This window comes from Lepisma saccharinum, chromosome 5 (assembly GCF_977018435.1).
Source record: "Lepisma saccharinum chromosome 5, izLepSacc3.1, whole genome shotgun sequence".
Lineage (NCBI taxonomy): Eukaryota > Metazoa > Arthropoda > Insecta > Zygentoma > Lepismatidae > Lepisma > Lepisma saccharinum.
Window position 1 is genome coordinate 4611859 of NC_139233.1, and position 22922 is coordinate 4634780.

The window sequence follows — 22922 nt, forward strand, 5'->3', positions numbered from 1 at the left end:
GAAGACATTAATACCACCAATTTTCCAAAAGCATGATTTATTGAATACCAGAAAGCAGTACTCGAAAAATCTTCTTCAGGGTTATGGGACAAAGAATAAGGAATAGTTACTGATTCTATTAATGTTCACAACGTTGAAAAAACAAAACATTTGCTAACTTTCGCTGTATTGCAATTTGAACTTAGAATCTTCAAAATTTCGTACTTGCAAACTTAAAAAGAAAAAACGCCAATATTAGAGCAAAAAATCACAGTCGCCATGGCGACCTGGCGACTGGGATTTTTAGAGCCCTGCCAGAAAGGTTGTTAGGCCCAGCTGCTGAAAAGGAAAGTCCTTGATTTGATATCATTATTGTTATGCGTGTTGTTTTCGTACGCATAAATTCTCGCATTCACTGTCAACGCAAAGTCTTATAAAGTAAAACCTCGTTAATCCGGACAGGCGGGGGGACGCAGAGTGCAAGGTTTTAAATGTGGCTAGAAGTCAAGGTCCGTGGAATCAGTCTTCCTCCCTGCCTTGAAGCGGGATAGAGGAAAGTCTTCACGGACCTTGGCTAGGAGTCAACAAGAAAACTTCCCAAAGAAAAGGCAGTCAACCACTGATGAAATTCTGTTTCCCGCAGACTTTGTACTGTACTGTATAGTGTATTTAAGCCTATGCCCTTTAAATACACTATAATAAACGTATTTTGTTGCTATAAACTGAGTTTTATTTTAATTCACTATCTACTGTTCTTTTAGGTTATTTAATTTAATCCTGACTTTCGTTAAACCGATCAACTTATCCCCCCCCCGTTAGTAAGGATTAACGAGGTTTTACTGTATTCACAATCTCCTAATCTTTATGTTAGTTCTGTTGAAATTACACAACTAATAAATACGTATAAAAATAATGAACAGGGACTTGACTTTTCGTCAGCTGGGTCTAGCAACCTTTTTGTTATTCAATAAATAATCCATTTAAAAATTTTTACTTTAATTTCTCTTGGTACGAGAATTGTTATGCATATTTTAGTGCATTTAACTAGTCATAAGCTAGATAATAAATATCTCAATTTTCATAAAATCTTTTGTTATGCAATTATAATAATAATAATTATTGGTTTGTTTTATATATATTTTTAATAATATACATACTGATCTTACCAAGCTATCAAATATAAATTTTATTATTACATCATCATCATCTTATGTGGAATCTGTTCATGTAATAAGAACAATAATACTCATATTTTAATGTTATTAATAGGCATTAATCTCATTAACCTCTTAATTATAAACTTTTTTATCGTCTTTGCATGTGAATCACTTGGTTCGAACCCATCGAAATATGCGCCTGAGAACCGCCTGTCATATTCCCACATTTGTGCTGAACACGGAGAAAAATTGCTCTTTTATTTCAGCCATTATTTAATTACCTTCTACAATTTTCCGTGTGAAGCAAATCGGCAATTTAAGAGAGTCGAAATACAGTGGTTTTCTCTTGCAGTTATATCAAAGAGGAATGAAACACACTAAAGGAACTTCAACATCATCTCCTTTATTTATATGGTTTACAATGCTTTTTCGTAACGACTTATCATTGTGATGGGATTAATGTTCAGTACAAGAAAGTTCTGTACACAAATGGGATGATCGGAATGAAACACTTGAGTCTCTACTGGTCGTCCAGCAACACTTGCATCAACCTCATCCGAACGGCAAGCTTCCGTTCTTTAGGCACATCTTGCAAGTATGGGTGCAGGCTCATGAGAAACTGATAATCACTGTCCTGCGTTGGCTGGGAGTTCTGTTCGGAATAACTCGACTTTTTATGCTCAGGTTCCACCAACTTTTCCTCGTAGTTCACCAGTTTGAGCTTTTTGGGTGGAACTTTGACCAGCCTTCTTTCGGTCGTCTGAGTGTTCAACTCCTGGGCGTCTTCACTTTTGACTATACACACGTGGGGAGTGTGGAAGTCGTCGTCGTGTTGGTTGGCGATTTCCACCGTGTAGTCTTCTCTTTGGTAGTCGCTGCCGTCCATGATTTCACTGTCTTCGGCGTCGCTGTGCTCCAAAGAACCGTTGACCTTGATTGGCTGACAGGCGTCTGTTAGAAACTGGAGTAGGTTGTAGAAGATCCACTTTGGTTCGGAGTTTTGCAAAATGTGTTTCTTCATCTCCTTCCTGAACGTGTCGCGCAAGCCTCTCCACTTCTTCTTCACGTCATCAACTGAAAATATGAAAATATATCAGCAAATGGACCTTTGTGCATTCTAATACGAGGGCTGCTGGAAAAGTTTCTGCAATCAATATGAAAAAAAAAACATGTGAAATTCTGGGAATGGCTTTGTTGTTTTTCAAAGTATTCACCCTTAAGATCGATACACTTTTGCATACGCTCAAACCAATTTTGAAAGCATTTTTTTCCACTCTGAAGCTGATACTTCAGAAACCACTGTTCGGAATGCGTCAAAAGCTGCTTCAGGCGAAACAATCGCTCACCACGCATCTTATTTTTCATGTGTGGGAACAAAAAGAAGGCATTAGGTGAGAAATCAGGTGAGTACGGACAATTATTAATTTGACTTTTTTACTGGACAAAAAATCAACAGTTTGGTGTGCTGAGTGGGAACTGGCGTTGTCGTGGTGAAGAATAATGCGACGATTTTGAGTTTGTTTTACGCAATTCATTGATGACCTCTGGCAAACAAATTGTTGTATACCACTCAGCATTTACAGTCCTTAGATCGTCTAAAGCTATTGTTGCAACATGTCCGGTATAACCGAAGAAACAAGCAATCATTTGCTAGTCAGCACTCCTCGAACGAACAACTTTTGTTGGTTTCGGCACTTTTTGAAACTCCCAAACAGTGGATTGCTGTTTTGACGGTTTGATGGTTTATTATTGAATCACGAAAACTACAAATTATATAAATCAATTTGCAAATCGGGTTCTGTACCCGATGGAAGTACATAGTGGTTCGGATCCCACTTTGAACCGTAGGTCCAATCCGTAGCTTTACTGTGCATAAAGTTGACTTTAAACACCAAATCAACAAATCAATTTGCAAATATTGCAATGCACGTCCGAACGACTCCATATCCATAGAGCACTAGCTTGACAGCCACAATGTTTGTGCAAAGCGGTGTATGTTCGATGTGAAAATTCACAATGAACATATAAACACATGAATATCATACATGAAGTAATTTGTGCCTCTCCGATGGGTAGTGGTAACGTCGTCGCCTTGTAATCAAGGGGTCCAGAGTTCGATGCCCACTGGAGGCACATAGTGGTTCAGATCCCACTTTAAACTGTAGGTCCAAGTCCGATTAGCCTTATTGTGCATAATGGACACAAAATTAATCAATGAAATAATTTGCACTTTTAGCTCAAATATACACTAACGCTTCTAATATGCATGCACTATAAAACAGTCATGTAAATGGAATGTATCCATATGAGTTTTCCCCAGAGAATAAAACATTCCGATATCCAGAAATCCACCCCTTGGGAATTACATATTTTGAATATTATTTTTCATTACATAAATTACAGTTGTGTACACGATAAATATATTCCTATAAACGAAATAATTAAAATAATATTAATTACGGTGAACTAGCCGTCATACCGTAAAAACGGTCGTGGTTATTTTTGCTGTAGTTTAATGACCTCATGAATTGACGGTCGTAGAGCTTCATTTCTCCAGTTAACTTTTTATAGTTGATGGCAAGTGGTGTATCTTAGAGAAGAAATCTGTGTCTACGTGCCTTGCCCTTGCATAATGTAATTACACATGCCCATTGTTTACATAGTCTACGTATGTATGTGCACACACGCAGACAGGTGATTTATAGTTCTGTTTCACGTGTCTAGGGTTGCCGATCTTCTTTGCGGAGTGGTTATCACAGTCACTGTCGTACGCAGGATTTTTTTTTTCGGCAGGCGCTGGAATTTGTAAAAGTTAATAATTCATAGCTGCTTTCTAAGGGGGCCGAATACACAATAAGATATTTCGTATATTTAGAATTTTCCCCTCTCAAAAATAGCAGCGGGGTAATTTCAAGGGAGGTTTGCATATATCACTCTAGTTTTTCAGTTTTTATTTGAAAATTTTGGAGGGGCTGTAGCTTCATTAGCCCCCTCTGCTTACGCCAATGAGCACATCACAATAAGACACTTGAGGTCCGGATTCGAATCCAGGTCTGGGCATATGTGTTCTTTGTGATTGTCGCTTCATCAATTCCATCATCATTCATCGTCATCGTCGCGATTAAATAAAAGTGGCAGAAAAGTGACGCTAAATATGTAAAAAAAACTTTAGCTTAAAATAATCCTGTTTACAGCGAACGTTCTCGCATTTGCCTTTAATCAGCTGTTGGGAAAACGTTACAAAAGTTATCAAAATTTTCATCAACCACATATCGTTCGTAATTGTAAGGAAGACTGCAAGGGAGCCATGCCACTTCAACATTTGGCAACGTTGGAAAATTCTTCACTTCGAAAGCGATGGTGGGAGATGTTGTTTACACTTGGACACGCATCACTTCAAATGACTAATACTTACTTCTGAGTTGTCACAGCCAGTGATGTGTTAGACTTGTCTACGTCTACATGCAGCGTCTACACGTATACAATGTGAGACTGCTTTAAAAATTACGGCTCCCGGTTGAACCACACTTTAAACTGTAGGTCCAGTCCCGATTAGCCTATCTATGGTCAAAGTGGACTTAAAAACTGATTCATTAAAAATTAATTTGCACGTTGTTTTGGATTTTAAAATGTCATGTTGATTCATTTCCAGCTGAAAGCGTTCATATTTGATCACATTAAAATTCACGTTTTTCCTTCCAAATATCAACTCTTGAAAAAATGTAAGGCATATGAAAAAAAAAGTGGCAATCGTGAGGCAAAATATAGAGTGGTGATATTTCATATACCGTTTGATATTTAGCAGAAAATTATTCTTCAAAGTTTTTTAGAAGCCTACTTTACTCTCGGATGGACTAATCAGGACTAGACCTACGGTTTAAAAGTTGGACCCGAAGCCGAACCATCGTGCAATGTACCATCAGCGTGGAGGTCGAACATGTTCGTCATTTGAATGAAGTGTGGAACCAGCGTTGCCAACCTCCCGATCCTTAAAAGTGCTCATTAAACTCTTAAATTATGCTAAATGCGACTTAATTGTTCTGGGATATTATTACTATTAGTATTATTTATATTATTATATAGTTAGTATTAATTTATTATAATTACTTTTCGGATGACTAAGGTCTTAAATTTAATTTATGCATCTAGGTTTAGCATCATTATGCTATGGTTGGCTCTGGCGTACGCAGAGGGGCTTCCGAAATTTTGAGGAAAACAAGTTTTTAAAATATAAGCAGTGAAGAACTCTGGGGAAAAAACGGACTGGTAAATATAAACTCCCGTTTAAAATGACCCCTAATTGCCATTTTTGAGAGTAGAAAGTTATAAACACACGAAATATCTTATTTTGTATACCGTCCCGCTGGTGAGCAGCCATGTCCTATCCACTTTTACAATTCCAGCCCCACCCGAATAAAATTCATGCGTACGCCAGTGATGGTTGGCACCACTGAGTGTAACTTCAACAACTGAAGATAGGATAATCTTATTTCACTTCTATATACAACACCCGATGTCAGTCCTACTACTACTCCCGGGTTCGATACCCCGTGGAGGCACATAGTGGTTCGGATCCCACTGTAGGTCCAGTCCCGATTAGCCTTACTGTGCATGAAGTGGACTTATGTCATCAACTCAATGACAGTCCTACTACGTGGTTGTTATGCTGTTTATACGTTTATGATTACTAAACGTATTACCTACTTGTCTCAATCACACATGTGCAACAACTGGACTGCAGGCCGTGTCAGGTGCGTAGAGGTGTCTTACGTCACCCTCACCTAGCCCTCCAGGTCAACAGTTATAATTAACATTTGACAGTTTTATCTGTGGAATTGTGTTACAGTGGGCATGAAACTTTTTTGAACTTGGCAACATTGCTAAATATGACGATCAGTGATTTATCCACCGCCCAATTTATGGTCGTTTTGGCTCTAAATTTACCCTTTCCCAGATGGAAAATTTTGGATAAACCCCTGTGATGACAACAACCTCCGTGTTGGAACATAAAGTGTAGTAGCAAATATTGACAACCTCGTACAAACATTCTTCTTTGCATGATATTCATGTTATTTTTGATTCAGTGATTGGATCATTTCTACAGCGCGTTTTGGGGGGTCGGAATACGGAATGCTCGCAAAGAAGTTGCACCACAGGAATGGCATGCACTACCAGACCCTTATTCCCAAGTTGCACATGCCCATGACTTGAAGTGAAGGATGCCATTTTCAAGGGGGGGGGGGGGGTTACTGACCGGTTCGACTCACCATGAAGACTCTATTGCTACAAGAGGTGGGAACAGTGGTACTGTGAATTTCCGACGTTGGGATAAGTTTTGAAGGGTTTCATAATACAAAATAAACTTTACCTGATTCCTTCAGTTCGTTCGCCACCTCTATCCACAGCTTCCTCTGCGCTTGCCGCATGTGGTAGCCGGGCTCGCTGGGATCCCACAGGATTGGCCTTTCCTGAACCAGGAGTATCATCCTTTCGACGTTCATTCTCGCAATACCTGTCCGTCCGAGAAGTTCGCGGAAATTTCCGTACTGACGACTATCGCCGGCAACGTCCGTTCAACAGCTGAATAACGCCTCGACTCCGGCCCCATCCGAAACGTTCGTGCGTTTTCGTACGTTTGCGAACGAACGTGCGATCGGCTGTTTTCGTCCGATTCCGCTTCCCTTTTGGCCTTGGCAACCTGGTACGCGCGAAGAGTAGACGACGTGTTCGACTGAGAACGCACGAAACGAAAATGAACGAATTATTTTGCCGTGCAAGTAAAAGACCAGTCTGGATCATTGCATTGAACGATCCAGAATGGGGCAATTTCATTGTGACGGGTGTGACACTGAGACAAATTTACATTCATTTTTTAATTATTTTCTTAGCACCTTCAAATATGTAACTCTATCAGTTCATGTTATTTCATTTTCCTTGATCAAACTTATTTAATTTCAGAATATTCCTCTCTCATCTCAATTTTCAGCTAGACAAAATAATTTTTTTAATAACTGTAACGAGTGTGTGTGTGGCACTTTTGAGACACGACTTTAGGACCTTCCTCAGTCTTTCAGAAAACTCTGTGAAATATATCGGTTGAAACAGTTTTATTTTATTTCCACAAAGCAAACTTTACTCGACATTTGGATCCTTTTAGTTTCTATAAATATTACTACATACTTTTTTTTACAAACATTTTTTGCCTGTGACGTGGTGACAAATATTGTGACGCGTGTGACACCATGTACATTAATTAGGATTATGGAACAATGCAAGGGCTATGAAAATTATCATAAATAGATTCGTTAAACTAAGGTTTGTTTCAGAAATGAAGGAGGATACTTCAGAGCTTAAGATATGGAAACAATAAATGAGACATTTGGAACGTAAGGGCCTCCCTGATGGCGCAGTGGTAGCGTCGTCGCCTTGTGATCGAGGGGTCCCGGGTTCGATACCCGGTGGAGGCACATAGTGGCTCTGATCTCACTTTAAGCTGTAGGTCCAGTCCCGATTAGCCTTACTGTGCATAAAGTGGACTTAAACACCAAATCAATCAATTAGAACGTAATTAGAATTAATTTAGTTTTCTTATGGTGTAATAGCCTACTATATCATAATGAAATTAAATTAAGTGGAAACACCACACATAAAATCCCACTTCAACTTTAGAAAGCAAGGTTTGAAACAATATGTTATTTAAAAGCCATGAAACTAATGTTTGTATTAATAATTCCAAATTGTACATATTTTCTCTTTAATTTCATGTGTAATAAGTGATACTTTCAATAAAAATAAATTAACCTTACTTGTCCACTTTCACGTGGAATAGCTCAATGCAGATCATCTATTTTATTATCAATATTTTTCCAAAGCAAATAATCATGAAGGGTACTGTTATCAAGGAAAGCCGGGGAAGTGATTTCGTGTTCGTGTGTCACCTACAAGAGCCCAACGAAATTGCAATAGTGTGTTGCAAAAGTCCCGTCACACGAAGTTTGTGGAAGCATGCACTTCTCCTCCCAGCACGAAAAAACGTGACCAAACATCTTTATTAATAATTTTTTAAAAAAATATTACTGTCTTTCTACAACTAACTTGAAAGTTTAGACCCTTTTACTGCTGTTGTAGAAATAGTAATACTGGTATTGCTTCCTGTTCGAAGGCAACTATCGTGACGAACTTGATATCTTTAAGTTTCCTTAAATTCCGCTGGAACTTTTCTCCAAATTTTATTAATCCAAATTGCATTTAATTTATGCATATTTAATAAATGCCCGAGGCAAGTTTTTCACAGTTTAGCATTTATTTTTATCACGGGAGAAAAATAAGGCTGCGTAGAAAACAAAAGAGAGTTACCTACTTTTTTTGGCAAATGCAAACTCAGCACCTTAAATTAAATATTTTAAATATATGTGCCGATTAATTGCATTTAATTAGAATTTTTGGAAACTGAATGAACAGACCCTTTATATTGTGAATATACAGTATTTGAGTGCTTATGTCTGTGGTTGGTGCGAGGCGATAATACGTAATCAGGGTGGGAAAAAATATCATGATTTTTAATTAACTCGGATTTTTTTATTTAAATAGATTTAAATAAAAATTGCTAGTATGAGTTTTGACACCATACATATAGAAACATGTTTTTATAGAAAGGCTTTTTCTAGTAAACGGCCCTGTAAAATATTTGAACAGTTTGATTAAAGCAAATAAAAAATACATGTAAATATACATATTTTCTGTTTCTGATACTGCACATATGATGTTTGTTGAATGTGTTAATGAAACTATAATAATTTCAGTAACTTTTCTTCAAGTGAAAATAAAACATTCAGGATGTACTGTATAATTGTAACTTAAAATATTTTCTCTGGTCTTCGTAGCTGAATTTTGCCGATTTTTTTAAACAATAGTTTGCAAGATATCAGCTGCCGTGTATATTTACAGTTCAAAGATAATGACATTATTTACGGTTTAACATGATTAGTATTTTCCATATTATTCTACGCAAAATGTTTGCTATTATTTGATTTTAAATCAAGAGAAATTTAAGTGTGTTTACATATTACATATTACATTTCCTTTCGTATGAGCTTCACACCATCAGAACATATATTTTGTTTCCTTTATTTTCCTTTCCTAGAACCTAATCACCATTAAATGTACTTTCACCAAAAGTGATTCTGATATGTACAAAATCCTTATGTATGTATAAATTATTTATTTAAAGTGATTTAATATATCAGTGACTTTTAAAAAAGAAAATCAACTGATTTAAATCGCGATTTAAAATCAATCCACCTTGGTTAAAATAGATAAAAGATCTGCTTGTACCCTTGAGTTTTTGGAAAGTTCGCCTCGAAAACCGGGAATTACACTTGAATTTTATCATGGTCCTTAGTGACCACTCTGATTTATCTTTAGCATGTTACCACCATTCATTCTCTTCTTCGCGATTCGCCAAAAGTGGCACAAAAACGAAGTAAAGTAAACCAATCAAATTGTAACTTACATATATTCTCAGGGTCTGTTGTGTGTGTTATTTTTATGGTTGGGAATGAGTCTACAAATGTAGAACCTATGCGAAAGGTTATCCAGGAGAAATTCTTCTTGCTTCCTTTCGAACCTGGCTGGGAAGTCAGTGGCCTTGAAAGGCGCAGTCACTTGTTCGCTTTAAACGGGAATTTATGTTATAAGAGACACGCTGCGTAAAGGGTATCATTTGCATTCGCTTGCGTGCATGCGTCGATCAACTTTTTCGAACTTGATAACCACACTGAATACATTGTGGCATCATGCTGTTCCCTCTTATTTGGTAGTCAAAGTCTTGAGACTGGCAGAGAAGTGGTAATGTGAAGCGTCGGGTCGAATCATGACGTCCTCAGCACTTGTAAAATGCAATGGTGGTGTAATAAAGATAAGCGCGCAGGGAACATATAGCAACGATGAAGCTCCCGGTTTCGTTGTTAACGAACTGCATCACATATAGATACGGTGTCAATTTTATATTTGTGTTTATTCTGGTTTGTGCTTGGTTGGTGGTTCAGTGGTCTTGTCGTTGGTAATAATAAGTCTCACGCGTTCGCGCGTTTTCTGCACGTAGGAAACACTGGCTGGCTACGTGGTCAAATTAAGATACGCAAGCAGCAATGTGGGTCTGTCTGGTACGGGACATGGGTGTTCTTTGTAAGGGTCCCTTCATCAATTTAATCATATCATCACTTATCCTCATAATCGCGATTAGCCAAAAGTGGAAGAAAGCGACGCTAAATAAGAATCATATCAATCTTTCGGTTACTGTTTTTATTGAATACGTCTGTCCAATTTGGGTGTTACTTCAAGCAGGGCTTTTAAAGATCCAGGAATTTTAAATAAATTCAATTCCGGTCCAGTAGAGAAAATCAGCACGCGTAAATGATTTCTGGACCGTAAAGAACCTTTTAATCTGTAAAGTGTTTCTATTCGATCCAGGAACGTTGAAGTGAAACAATACGCAACTTGGACCGAATTTAAATTGTGGAAGAATAAAGATTCCGGTCCTGGAGTGATGACAGCGAACAACCAAACTAGCCATTCGTTTCCTGAGATTCGAACCCAGGTTTTGCGTGATGCCCCAAACCACAGTACCGCCATATTGTTAGCATTTGAACTACAATAAATCTTCACTGGATTTTTGGCGGTTGGAAAGAGCAGGGCCGGTGGCATCCAAGCTCTTGGTATTTTATATTATTATCCATCTTGTCACCATCAATCTGTTCATGTGTAACCATTAGATGGAAATATGAGTAATTAAATCACATTAAGGCTCAGCTGGACCTTTGGCCGACGCCAGCGAAGCAGTTTTCGAAATTTCGCTCTCTTTTCAAAAAACCGCTTTGATATTGCAAAATCTGAAAAGTTAGATCTGATTAAAATTCCTTTCGGAGAATTTACGTGAATCTTCGTTTGGTTTGCTTTCGCAGCTGCCTACATATTCGCAATATTTTCTCGTGGCTATGTAAGCCTATTAACAAGGATTCACGTGGATCCTCTAGATGTAGAAGACATTTTGTGTAGGGGTAATTTTTCAGCTTTAGAAATATCATAACGGTTTTCCGAAAGGACAGCAAAATTTCGAAAACGTCTTTTTGTAAAAATACTCCCATCGTTTCTTCATCTTGCTTTTCTCTTTCTTCACTTTATTGTTTTCGACTACTGTGTTTAGACATTTCTCCTGTCTTTAGATATTGACAAAAATAGTTTTATGTTCACTTTATACTCAGATAGACTGATCGGGACTGAACCTACGGTTTAAAGTGTCATCCGAACCACTGTAGAATGTCTTTTTTTATTATTACTTCACGTTGTCTTTCTGGCACTTTTAGTTAATCACGATAATGAAAACGGCTTATTATTATGTTAAATTTATGTTTTGGTGGCATGATGGTGAGTCGACCACTCAGTGTCATCTTTTATTTTTATTTTATATATATTTTTAATAGTCAGACCTATGTTTGCCATCTTTTTCAGAGTTTGACTTTTTTTTTGAAGAAATGCTGGACCAAAATTGAAGGGGGGTATGTCCAAAACAAAAAACCTTGAGCACGTCGCTGACCTGCTTCCACTGTCTGGAGGTGTGAGACGAGATCTTGAGCCGACCTCCGTGCCGGAGTGGTTACCACAGCACGTTCCGAAGTCAGGGGCCACGAGTTCGAATCCCAGCCTGGACATGGGTGTACTTTGTGAGTGCCCCTTCATCAATTTCGTCAAATCATCACTCGTCCTCATCTTCGCGATTAGCCAAAAGTGGCAGAAAATCGAAATAAAATTAACCAAAGCAATCAATCAACGAGATCTTGAACGAGACAGGCGTAATTCTTCACGAGACGAGACTGTGCGAGTCTCGTCTTTTTACCACCCCTAGCTATCTCTATGCATGTTCCATATTGCGAGACATATACCAGTAGACCTACCGTATAACTCATCCACGACAAGTGATGAAGTGATGAAACAATTCAACAGACATTTGCCCATTACTTTTGCGATAAACATGCTGATATTGTCATATATTTCCGTGACATCTTTATTGCATGGAACGTTCAGTTCCATATGTACTCTCTCCACCAAGAAAATAATAAAAAGGGTGGGGGAGGAGCTTCTTCACTAACAATGCAAACGCATCTGTTGACAAGTGCACTTTCCACATTAATGTAATTGCTACCGTGAAAGTACAAATGCAGCCAGGAGGATCCCATCTGCACTTCCGGCGTATGCTTTCAACAGCGAAACCGCACACAAGGACAACAAGCCTTTTGTTGCACTGTAAGGACGTACGTATATCTGAATTACCGTAACCGCGCTTGGTTAAAAGCAATACCGAATGCAGCGGATTTTTACGATAGAACGAGATAAATGTACAACCATTTCCATCGAGTTAGTTTGTGCGCTTATGATAACTTATTTCCAGTGCATGTGATTGCAGCTAGTAGCGGCTTTACCCAGACCCGTATAATAGAAATGATGTTGCTATGAGAATTGTTGTACTACCCAACTGATACTATGCCCTCCCTCTCTGTAAAAATATTGTAGCGTCGCGTTCGAACCGGCCAATGTTTCAAATCAGGGCGGAAATGAAAGAGAAACGCTTGTTATTTTGACAATCACTTACAAAAGTAAAGTTTGGGTAATTAATATTTCAGAAGAATTACCTAGGGAAGAAAACGAGAGTAAAATGAATCATGTTAAAAATTATTCTTGACACACCTCAATCAAGAAAAATCTTTGAAAGTTAGGGAGGGTATTTCAGTCACAAAGTTTACGTTGTGTGACCTCATACTTAAACATTCTGACTGAGTTGTAGAAAATCAAAACATTAAAAACAAAATAGGATAAATATGCATAAATATTAATGGTTGAAATGTTGAAAAAGTAAAGTACCGCATATCCACTCATCTGGAGTATTGAATAGAAGACTGTACCGATGTGTATAATAATAATAAAAAGTTGGATACACAACTCTCATTTATTGTAATCGGTTTACAATAACAATTACTTAACAATCCTTAATGAATCAATTATCATTTCTACTATTCCGTTTTATGTCAACAGTCTAACTCCCTCACAAAAAAGAAAAATTGGTGTATAACGGGTGACTTACCCCTAAGCACCCAAAATTTAAACCCATCTTTCTCGTAGTACACCGCGGACTGCATTTTGCAGACTACAATGCGGCTGTGGCGTCTGGACTTACAGCCAGTATAATCCTTTGTTGAACTTGTGTTGTGTGTTTGTGACTGTCCTATCATCAACTTCATCATATCATCCTCTTCTTCACGATTAGCCAAAAGTGGCAGAAAAGCGATGTAAAATAAATCATGTCAAGCGATCAAACCCTACAACAATTTGCAGCGACGCCAACGCAAACAACATAACCTCTCCCGTGACTGAAGAGGAATATATCAATTAGAATTCCATGTACCCAGTGAACTTGAAATTAGCACGATTGGTATAATGATGATTTTGGTTATTCCCAGAATTCTGAGTATCTGAAGCGTCCAGCAGATTCCAACATGCACTGCCGTGTGTGTGTGTGTATAATGTATTTGTCATGTTGGCACATGGCAAAAGTAGGAATTGTTCTTCAAACACAGTTGTTCCACCTTGACATTGTTTCGCTCAAATTAGGTGGAAGAATTTCCACATTGCCACATCTTGAGTTTTATTTATTTCTTCCGAACGCAACATTTCGAGGAAAAAAAAGACTCTTCCATTGTTGTTGTTTTATTCGCTTTTTCTACCATGCTGAGTCAGAATATGCGGCGTACATGAATCAACGTATTCCATGCATGGCAGTTCCATTACTTATTTCGGAAAGTGAATGTGGAATTGCTGCCGTGGCAACACTGGAAAGCAGAAAGGTGAACGACCTGGGCTGTGCAATCTAGTGAGTGTGACAACCAACTTACTTTTCCACTCCTCCACTCCCCCTTTTCCCCAGCGACTCCGTTTCGGGGAAGGTGAGCAGACTTTGGCTTTTCAATTTCATTTGAAGCCAATCCTGCTTTAATCAAGGGATATCGTTAAGAGGGACGGGATAGCACAGGACCTTCCGAAACTTACACGTGGACCACCAGAATTTTCTGTACTTTAATATCATATAAAGTTTCGAAATGGTTGATTTAGAAAACTTTACATGTAGATTACAATTAGCTTATTCTTTTTTAGATGCTGTGCTTGTAGTGATACAGACTAAGAAAATATAAACGTAATAATGTGTCTCTTGAATGAGTGCAATGTGTATTCATTTATATCATAAAGATTGACCATTGACCACACTTCGCTGTTCATACACACACACACACACACATATATATATATATTATCGATGAAAATATCACTTTGATGTCAACTTATCACGTCTTTACTTGTTAGTAAGGTATGCAATACAAAGAACAAATACTTAGTTTAACTGATATTGTGCAGATCCCGCCGTATCTTCACATAAAGGCAATTCCTTGAGATTATTTTGTGTAGATCACATTCCCCGATGTGGCGTAACGCAACTCCCATGCTGCGTTTGGGATCGAACCAAGAACCTCTATATTGAATGGGGTGATGTAGTTATTTCTCATTCATCTCTCAGATGGTTATCACTCGCTTGGCCTAAATGTGGCCGCGGTGGCTCAGTCGGTAACGCGTCTGACTACCATGCTCAAGGTCCCGGGTTCGATCCCCGGCCGGTTCAAATCCGGGAACTTTTCTAACTGTGGAAGCGGCCCCGGCGCCCACCCAGCGTCGAATAACATGGGTACCTGGGGGGTAAAGGAGGTCAGGGGCGTGATGCTGATCACATCACTCCCACTCACGACCGGATCAAGAAAGTGTGGGGCGTTACCCCCACACCCCCTATACGCCTTCATGGCGTGGTGCTATGCACAGGGGAACACTTTACCTTTTTTTTTACCTTTTTTGGCCTAAATGTGATAAATGCAAGAGGTTACTTTTAAAGGAATGGCGATAGAAATTAACTTAGATTAGATATGGGTTTTATACTCTCCATGACTGAACCGATATGGATTGGTTAAGAAAAGGATATTACTTGCCTTACAAATATATGAAGATTGTTCCTACACTTGTCCTCTCAACTATCACTTGTCTGACCTCCCTGTCAGACATCGAATCTATCACACACCATCGTCCAATAATCGTTCTCCATTTTGCTCCTCTCTCACAATCCGCGGACCTTACTCTCTCTCCTATTCTCGCCAACCGATCACACCCCCTGACAATCCCAACACTCACCTCACGTTTGCCTAATTGCTTATTCTGCATTCCTTTCTCTGCTTCCTGCTATGCTAAGACTTTATACTTCTTACCCAATACCTTGGGTACGATACGGTGGATAATATGCATCTTCGGTTTGCACTTCAATCTAGTAATGCATGCCACACCCCCATAGTAAGAAGTTTAATTCGCGTACTGCTAAATACATTCAGTTGTTGTTTGTCACGTGAATAACGTTTTTGCCGTATGCTATACGGCGCACGCTTTTAGAAGGAACATGAGTTCGGCCAATACCCAGCCAGTGCTACTGCGCTGTTGCCAAACTAACTGCTAGCGCAAGGGAAGGACAGAAAATTCGCGATGTGTCCATTATTTTTGATAATGCATAATGCACGGTATATATGAGTACATATGAGTATATATGAGTACAGTGAAATAATAGGATATAGTGAATATTTCTACACAGGATTATATTATCATATCACTGTAGCATATACGAGAAACCCATACCTGAAAGAAGCTTGAAGGTATTTATTCATCACCGCTCTCGTCGTCTTCCTCTGTCTCCGCATGGACGTCCGCAGGATTTTTTCCACGGAGGGGAAAGGATGGTGCTTTTTTCCAGGGGGGCAAACAAGGCACATTTCCCTCCATAATAGTGTTGTTCCCTCAAAAACATTGCTTAAATTTGAATATCATATTCATGCAATAATTAACACATTATTGTGGCTGTAATAAAATTATATGTGAAAAATATATAATTTTTGGTTGACTTTCATTTTCCAGGGGGGGCACGGCCCCCCCTCCCGGACGCCCATGGGTCTCCGTGTCACTGATTTCACTCATTTCCGAATCACTCTCCTGGAGGTTAATGATTACATTTTGCACCCTTGGTGCCTGTACTACTGGTGCTAAGTTTTGAGAGTGACATTATTTAAAATAAAAAGAACACACACTAACGCACGAAAGGGCTGTATTTAATCTTTCCACAAACTGTTCTTTGTGGCGCACGAGTGAACGATGAGCGAATAATTTTACACCGGCCTTGCTACGAAAACGCTGAACTCAAAGTGACCCAGACTTTCAATGTTCGAGAACGCCCAGAACAATGAAGTGTCATTGTTTATATCGAGACGAATTTAACACCCACAGTTTTCCCTAGACACAACAACTCAGCTGCATCAACACGGTGGCGACGAAAAAAACCGGCTGAAGGAAATGAAAGGTGCTTCCCTTGTTTCTTCAAGGAACGATAACTCCTGCTGTAGGCGACGGAAATTCATGGGATTTGGACAGTCAGGTACAAAATGTCTTTCCCCATCTTATGATGAACCTTAAAGTGGCGAGTTTTATGAAAACTTCTTGCGCGCAAGAAAAATACAGAACACGGCTTTTAACTTCCGCGCCGCAGTCTCCTAACTGTACAACGTTGCACTCCTGCCATTGGTTGATCGCCACGCACACCCTCTGCGTGGCCCCACCCGATATCGCTTCTAAAAGCGTGCGTCGTATAGTCGTGATGAACAGGGAGGGAGGAAGTGTAGCATTTTAGAAGTTCTTAAAATGCGACTATCTCGCCCATCAAAACAAGGTAAAGCTGGTCAGGTTCCTCCTGCTTATTGCACCGTGACATGAAGGCACAGTAGGGGTACTGAGGTAAGGCACCACAAAAACACGATGTCGGCCATTTTTATAGGTAATTTGATCAGCACCACGCTCCGACCTCCTTTACTCCCACCCCCTAGAATTTCCCCTAGGTACCTATTTGTTTCAGGCTAAGTAAATCCCAGAGCCACTTTATGAAGGGAAAAGATCTAAAATTTCCACATTTCATCGCCCACCCCGGGAATCGAACACGAGTCTTCCGCGTGTCAGTCAGACGCCCTATCCACTGGACCACTGCGACTTCACAGCGAAACAGGCAAGGGTAAAAATTGACAAAGAAATTGTCCACGAAAAGCATCGATCCTTCGGATATATAAGTCTGCAAACATGAGATTGCTGTCGTGTACAGTCCAATTCACATTTTTTGATTGTATGAGCTGAGCTGCCGATAACATTTGCGAGAGGACGAAAAACAAATATTGTATTTATTTTACTAGATCATATAACTTTTTTATTTGCATTATCGTTGTTACATTTTATTTATTCATTGTAATTTGCCGGATGAGCTTGTGTATCTAGCGGATTTGTTGTTTGGCAGACGGAAAAGATTGATGTCGACATATTGAAAAATTCCCATGAGCCTTGTCGCTTGTGATGGATAAGCGTTTTGTCATCGGGCTTAATCTGGTTCTGTTTTGGCAAATTTATTTATTTTTGGAGTTGGGAAATTCAACCTTCGATCGCACAATCACGAGAGAGAGAAATGATATCGACGTTGACTATAATATCGTTACCTTTATGGAAATACGTAATACATTGCAGATCTGTAACTGCCACTGCAGTTAGCCATTGAATAATCACCGGCAATGGGAAGTTCTGCTGTCGCCTTAGAGTTAGGCAACAGACAGAACGAAAGGAAGCCAGTTTTTCAGGATGTAGGTGTCCCATTTGTATTGCCGGTGAGTGTACATGGAGACCTAATTTAATTTCCCCAACCTGTATTTCCCACATTACATGGCTTTGTTCAAAGGTCACTAAATATTTGTGATGATTCTCTTGCATTAGGGGGGATCGTCATCGGGAGAAATTCCACCCCCCCCCCCCTGGAAATTGGCATCGTTCATTTTAAGTTACGAAAAAGCAGAAAGCTTGTAATTTTGTATTGCTAATAACAGAAATAAAGTTCAGTTACAGTAATCAGACAGAATAACCAAATTAAAAACTGCGTAAAAAAATTATGTGTTTAAAAAACAGGAAGCATTTCGTTTTCATATTCCTTCATTAAATACAAAGAGTAAATGAAAAGGTTCCACACTTTCCAGAATTCCAAAAAATGATATTTTACTTGAGGTCACACAACATAAACTTTATTACTAAAATTTCTTCTTTACTTTCAAAAGAGTTCAGTTTAGTTGAGGATATTTTTTACAGCACTTTTGAAACGTAATGATAACTATGTATTATTGTACTGGCTCAGTTGTTCAGTTACGTTACGGGGACATATTATTGAGCATTGTTTTTCTGTAAAATACTAAAAAAGAAAAAAAAACCTGTTTGATGGGTATGTTTTCTTCTCTGCTTCCTACTATGTAATTCGCTATGGTATGTTTGAAAGTCACCTTTGTTTACAGTGTATTAACTTTAATTTTTGTAGTACCATACTGATAACATCGGATTGTTTTCATAGAAAATATTAGTTTTGTGTTACATAAAGAGATGTGCCGACTTCAGTGACGGAGTGGTTAGCTCTACGATGCCAGGGGTGCCGGGTTCGAATCCCGGCATGGACATCGGTGTTCTTGGTGATCGTTCCTTCATCAATTTCATCATATCATCGCTCATCCTGGGGCCTTCTCGATGGCATAGTGGTAACGTCGTCGCCTTGTAGTCAAGGAGTCCCGGGTTTGATACCTGATAGGAGGGACAAGTGATTTGGATCCCACTTTATACTGTAGGTCCAGTCCCGATTAGCCTTCCTGTGCTTCCTGAACCTAAAACCAAAACTCAAACTCATCGCTCATCTTCATCTTCGCCATTAACGAAAAGTGGCAGAAGTGCGAAGTAAAATAAAACAAAATCAATCGGTAAACAGGCGTATCATGACTGGCTATTAGACCTACATTTTTTAAAAATATAATTACATTAGTCAGTGTTTGGTAAATTTTTTATATATAAAAAGTCCGTAACTTTGACACTTTAGCTAGTTTCCACTCCCCTATTCGTATATATAGTTGCAAGTACCAACATGAATGTTGCTTGCGTGCTTATTGTACTGCTGTTATGGCGCGGAGAAACATGTTGCTGTTGTTAAGTTGATTGACTTTAGAAAAATATGATTGCGTACACGTACAAGAGAGAGTCGTGAATTAAAGAAAAAAATACGCCAAGTTGTAAAAGTACCCTCCAGACTCCTTTATCGTGCGGATGAATTTCAAATTTCCGTTTTACGTTCATCCCTCTCCATTTTTCTTCTTTTCCTTTCATTCCCAGCGTGCGAGAGTGTGTGTGTTTTGGCAACAAGGAAATAAAAATTAAGAAGGTATGACAATATCGATGGGGATACAGCGATCAAGTTCCGAATTGTGCTGCAGCCAATGGCCGCGCGCGGACGCCAGAACGAGGGCTCGCATTGGCCAGCTGAAGTTCTACGGCAGTTGAGTCGACGGACCCCATTCGTGCCCCAGGCCACTCATTGATTGATCGGTGCGGCCGGGCGACGGAGTCGAATATGTTTTGCTTCTCATTTTTATACTTTTATGCGCGTTTTTTTTTATTTTGTTCTCTTTTTTAGTAATGAAAACGCTCGTTCCGTCTGGGAAGGCTATAAAATTTTACTACTTTGTTACAATTATCATCCAGACATTTCTGCTTGTCAGAGCCAAGCGTTTGGCATGCTCTTTGTGTACTGCTTAATTCGGAATATTGCTTTACTTGCATGTCGATCGCAGTATAAGGTTGAAGTAACAATAATTTCAATTATATATATTAATTTGATATATTGTCGCACTGTAAAAAGTGTGGTGCAGAGTACCACCAAGCTTGACGATGGAAATTGATTGATTGAATTGCTATTTTAAGTCCACTTTGTGCACAGATAGGCTAACTTGGACTGGACCTACAGCTTAAAGTAGCCCCCACCGGGGATCGAACCCGGGGCCCCTCGATTACAAGTCGACGGCGATATCGGGGAGGCGAGTTGACGATGGAAATATCCAGACTGGTGGGCCATCATTCATTTTGGTGTTATTGTTGTATTGGCACAGTTTTTGGTGCCGTCTTACCTCATTGGGTGTCGAACAACACTTCAGAGGTGCCACTGACTGATTTATCCACACACATCTCTACCCTCCGTGACTTTTCAGTCTTACATAATTTACCCTATCCACGGTCACATCGTTATTATTAAAATAGGGGAAGATAAGGGCTTGGCTGAGGATCATCGATAGGACGAAAAAATCTCAAAATACGCAGGCAAAAAAGCACAGAAAAATAAATGGACTCTGAAAATCATGCACATCGAAAGATTTGTCATAATTTTCCAGGATTAGTCACTCAAGGCAGTTACATTCGACACTTATTATTGCTAAAATAGGCAAAAACAGCCACTATGCAATTCATGTATGCCTTTCAGAAATGGCCTGAAAACCTACATTTTCCATCCAAGGAACAAAGAAAAGGCATGAGGACAAATACTAAGCCTGCTTATTACGTATAGTATTGCACAAAACAAAATATCAGAGTTCCGCCCACCCAGTTTCTCAAAAATTAGCACCACTGGCACCTGCAGTTTGAAACTGTGCCTCAACCGAAAATCGAACCTGGAACCCCTTGATTACATACAAGCGGCGGCTTTCCACAGAAATCTATTCGCGTCATTTGATTTGTCCCCCCCTTTTTTTTGGGGGGGGGGGTCAGGAAAATGGCGATCGTGTGAGGTAAGAAGTGGTGGATGCAGTTGAGAAATGTTGGGAGGCGAGTTTTTTGTGTGGAACGAGTTGCTCCAAGGAAAACCGTAAGGCTTCTTCGTACGTTGTTTCTGTCACGTAGCGGCTCTAGTTTCTATAGGTGCTAGACAGGTTGCCAGAGGGATGTAATCACTGCAGCACGTCTGAATTACGGCATAATGAATTGGCGTAGTGCTTAACACTTGAGTCGTGTGTATTTTGATTTTCGGTGTAGAATTTACTATTTCTTTCTTCCACTTGTTGATGTTGCTTTTATGGTTTCTGCCCCTGCTTAATATAGTGCAATGTGGTCCCGGGTTCGATACCCGGTGGAGGAACAAGTGGTTCGGATCCCACTTTAAAATGCACGTCCAGTTTATTGTTAATTTTAGTAGTGATTAATTTGCACATCACCCCGTAAAACTTTTCAGAAAGGTCCAATATATGATCATTTTGGTTCTAAATTTACCCTTACATTACAACCCATCCTAAACACGAACTTAATGGAAAATTCTGAGTTTTAGAAGGAATGAACACCTACTTTTTAGAAGTCCAGGCAATGCTCGACTTTCATAGACGTCTCGAAGGGGTAGGATGCGATCGCTTTTTGTTCCTTAATCCGCTCTTGCCTACAAAAGGGAGGAAAGTAAGTTAAAAAATTGCATTTCAACTTTGAAACATGTTGGTAGTATTTACTGCACAAGAGAACTCGTAACAGCAGTGGCGGAGCGTGACCTTTCCTACAGTGTAAGCCTAGCATGACGAAGGCTATTTCCCGTTGTGCTTATTTTTGGGCTGATATGGTTAGTGATTTATCCACACACAACGACCCCCCCCCCAATTTTTTCAGAACACTTCCCTGGAATTTTTCACCAAATCAAAAATTCTGGATATCTGATAATTAAGTCAGTGTTATTCCTATCACAATGAGTAACGTATCGATAAAAATTATGCAAAGTTAGATAAAATGAATAATAATAATAATAAACAGAAAAGTGCTGAATACTTTTTACAACCGCATAACCAAGTATCAGCTCCGTATTATGAATCGCAAAATCGGCGCACTATATTTTTCGTTTCTGTTACTATGTCTGCTAGAGAAGGAAGGGGTGGGCCTACCTATATCCACAAGTTTCTTCTTGGCAGCAAAATCCTTGCTGGACAACGGCGTCTTCAACAAGTTCTCCACCCCACCGCACAATCACACTCATTTTATTCCATAATGCACTTCACTACTGTATCACACCACAGCACAGGGACGACATTCCGCTTTTCAATAGATGGAATTCGCAAAAGCAATACCTCGAGACTTTAACAAACACACAGCAAGAAGGGGGAAACAAAAAGAAACCAGATCCAAAATCGGTCACTGCTCAAAGCAGTGATCTTTCGGACTGTCAGGGGAATATCCCTTTCGGATATAAATAAATTCCCTCTCTCACCTTAAAATTCCCTATATTTAGTAAAAAAAAAAAAAATACAATATAAAATATAAAAGAAATGCTCACAAATTGTAGGGATACATCCAGAAATTTCTATCAAAGGACATGTAAGTGCTTCTTAGGATAGTGTAAAAGCAAATCTAGCACCTAAAATAACATAAACAGGCTTTTCGTACGTTGTTCGAAGAGTGTTTGAATCACGGACTATGTAATTAATTATATTTGGTTCAGGGCCTCTCCGATGGCGCAGTGGTAGCGTCGTCGCCTTGTAATCAAGGGGTCCCGGGTTCGATACCCGGTGGAGGCACAAGTGGTTCGGATCCCACTTTAAACTGTAGGTCCAGTCCCGATTAGCCTTACTGTGCATAAAGTGGACTTAAAACAGCAAATCAATCCATTATATTTGGTTCACATTTGACATGAAATTTGTAAAATTGGTTCAATGTTCAGTTTTCATTAACATTTATTTATTTATTTACTTATTTATTTCACTTTTTAGCTCAATTATTACCAGCTGAGTTCATACATAAACG

The 22922-nt window shown here is 39.2% G+C and overlaps 2 protein-coding genes across 3 annotated transcripts in view; one reads left to right on the plus strand and one right to left on the minus strand.

The window, feature by feature from the left end:
• The window catches only part of LOC145987621 (uncharacterized), a 321334-nt gene that overhangs the window by 144176 nt on the left and 154236 nt on the right, over positions 1–22922 (plus strand). The gene's annotated exons all lie outside the window — the stretch shown is intronic.
• On the minus strand, positions 1534–6853 carry LOC145988176 (uncharacterized). The gene is made up of 2 exons (XM_083123004.1): positions 6505–6853; positions 1534–2210 (listed from the first exon to the last, which is right to left on the minus strand). The coding sequence occupies exons 1-2, from the start codon at positions 6635–6637 to the stop codon at positions 1657–1659; spliced, it is 687 nt and encodes a 228-aa protein (XP_082979130.1). The 5' UTR covers positions 6638–6853; the 3' UTR covers positions 1534–1656.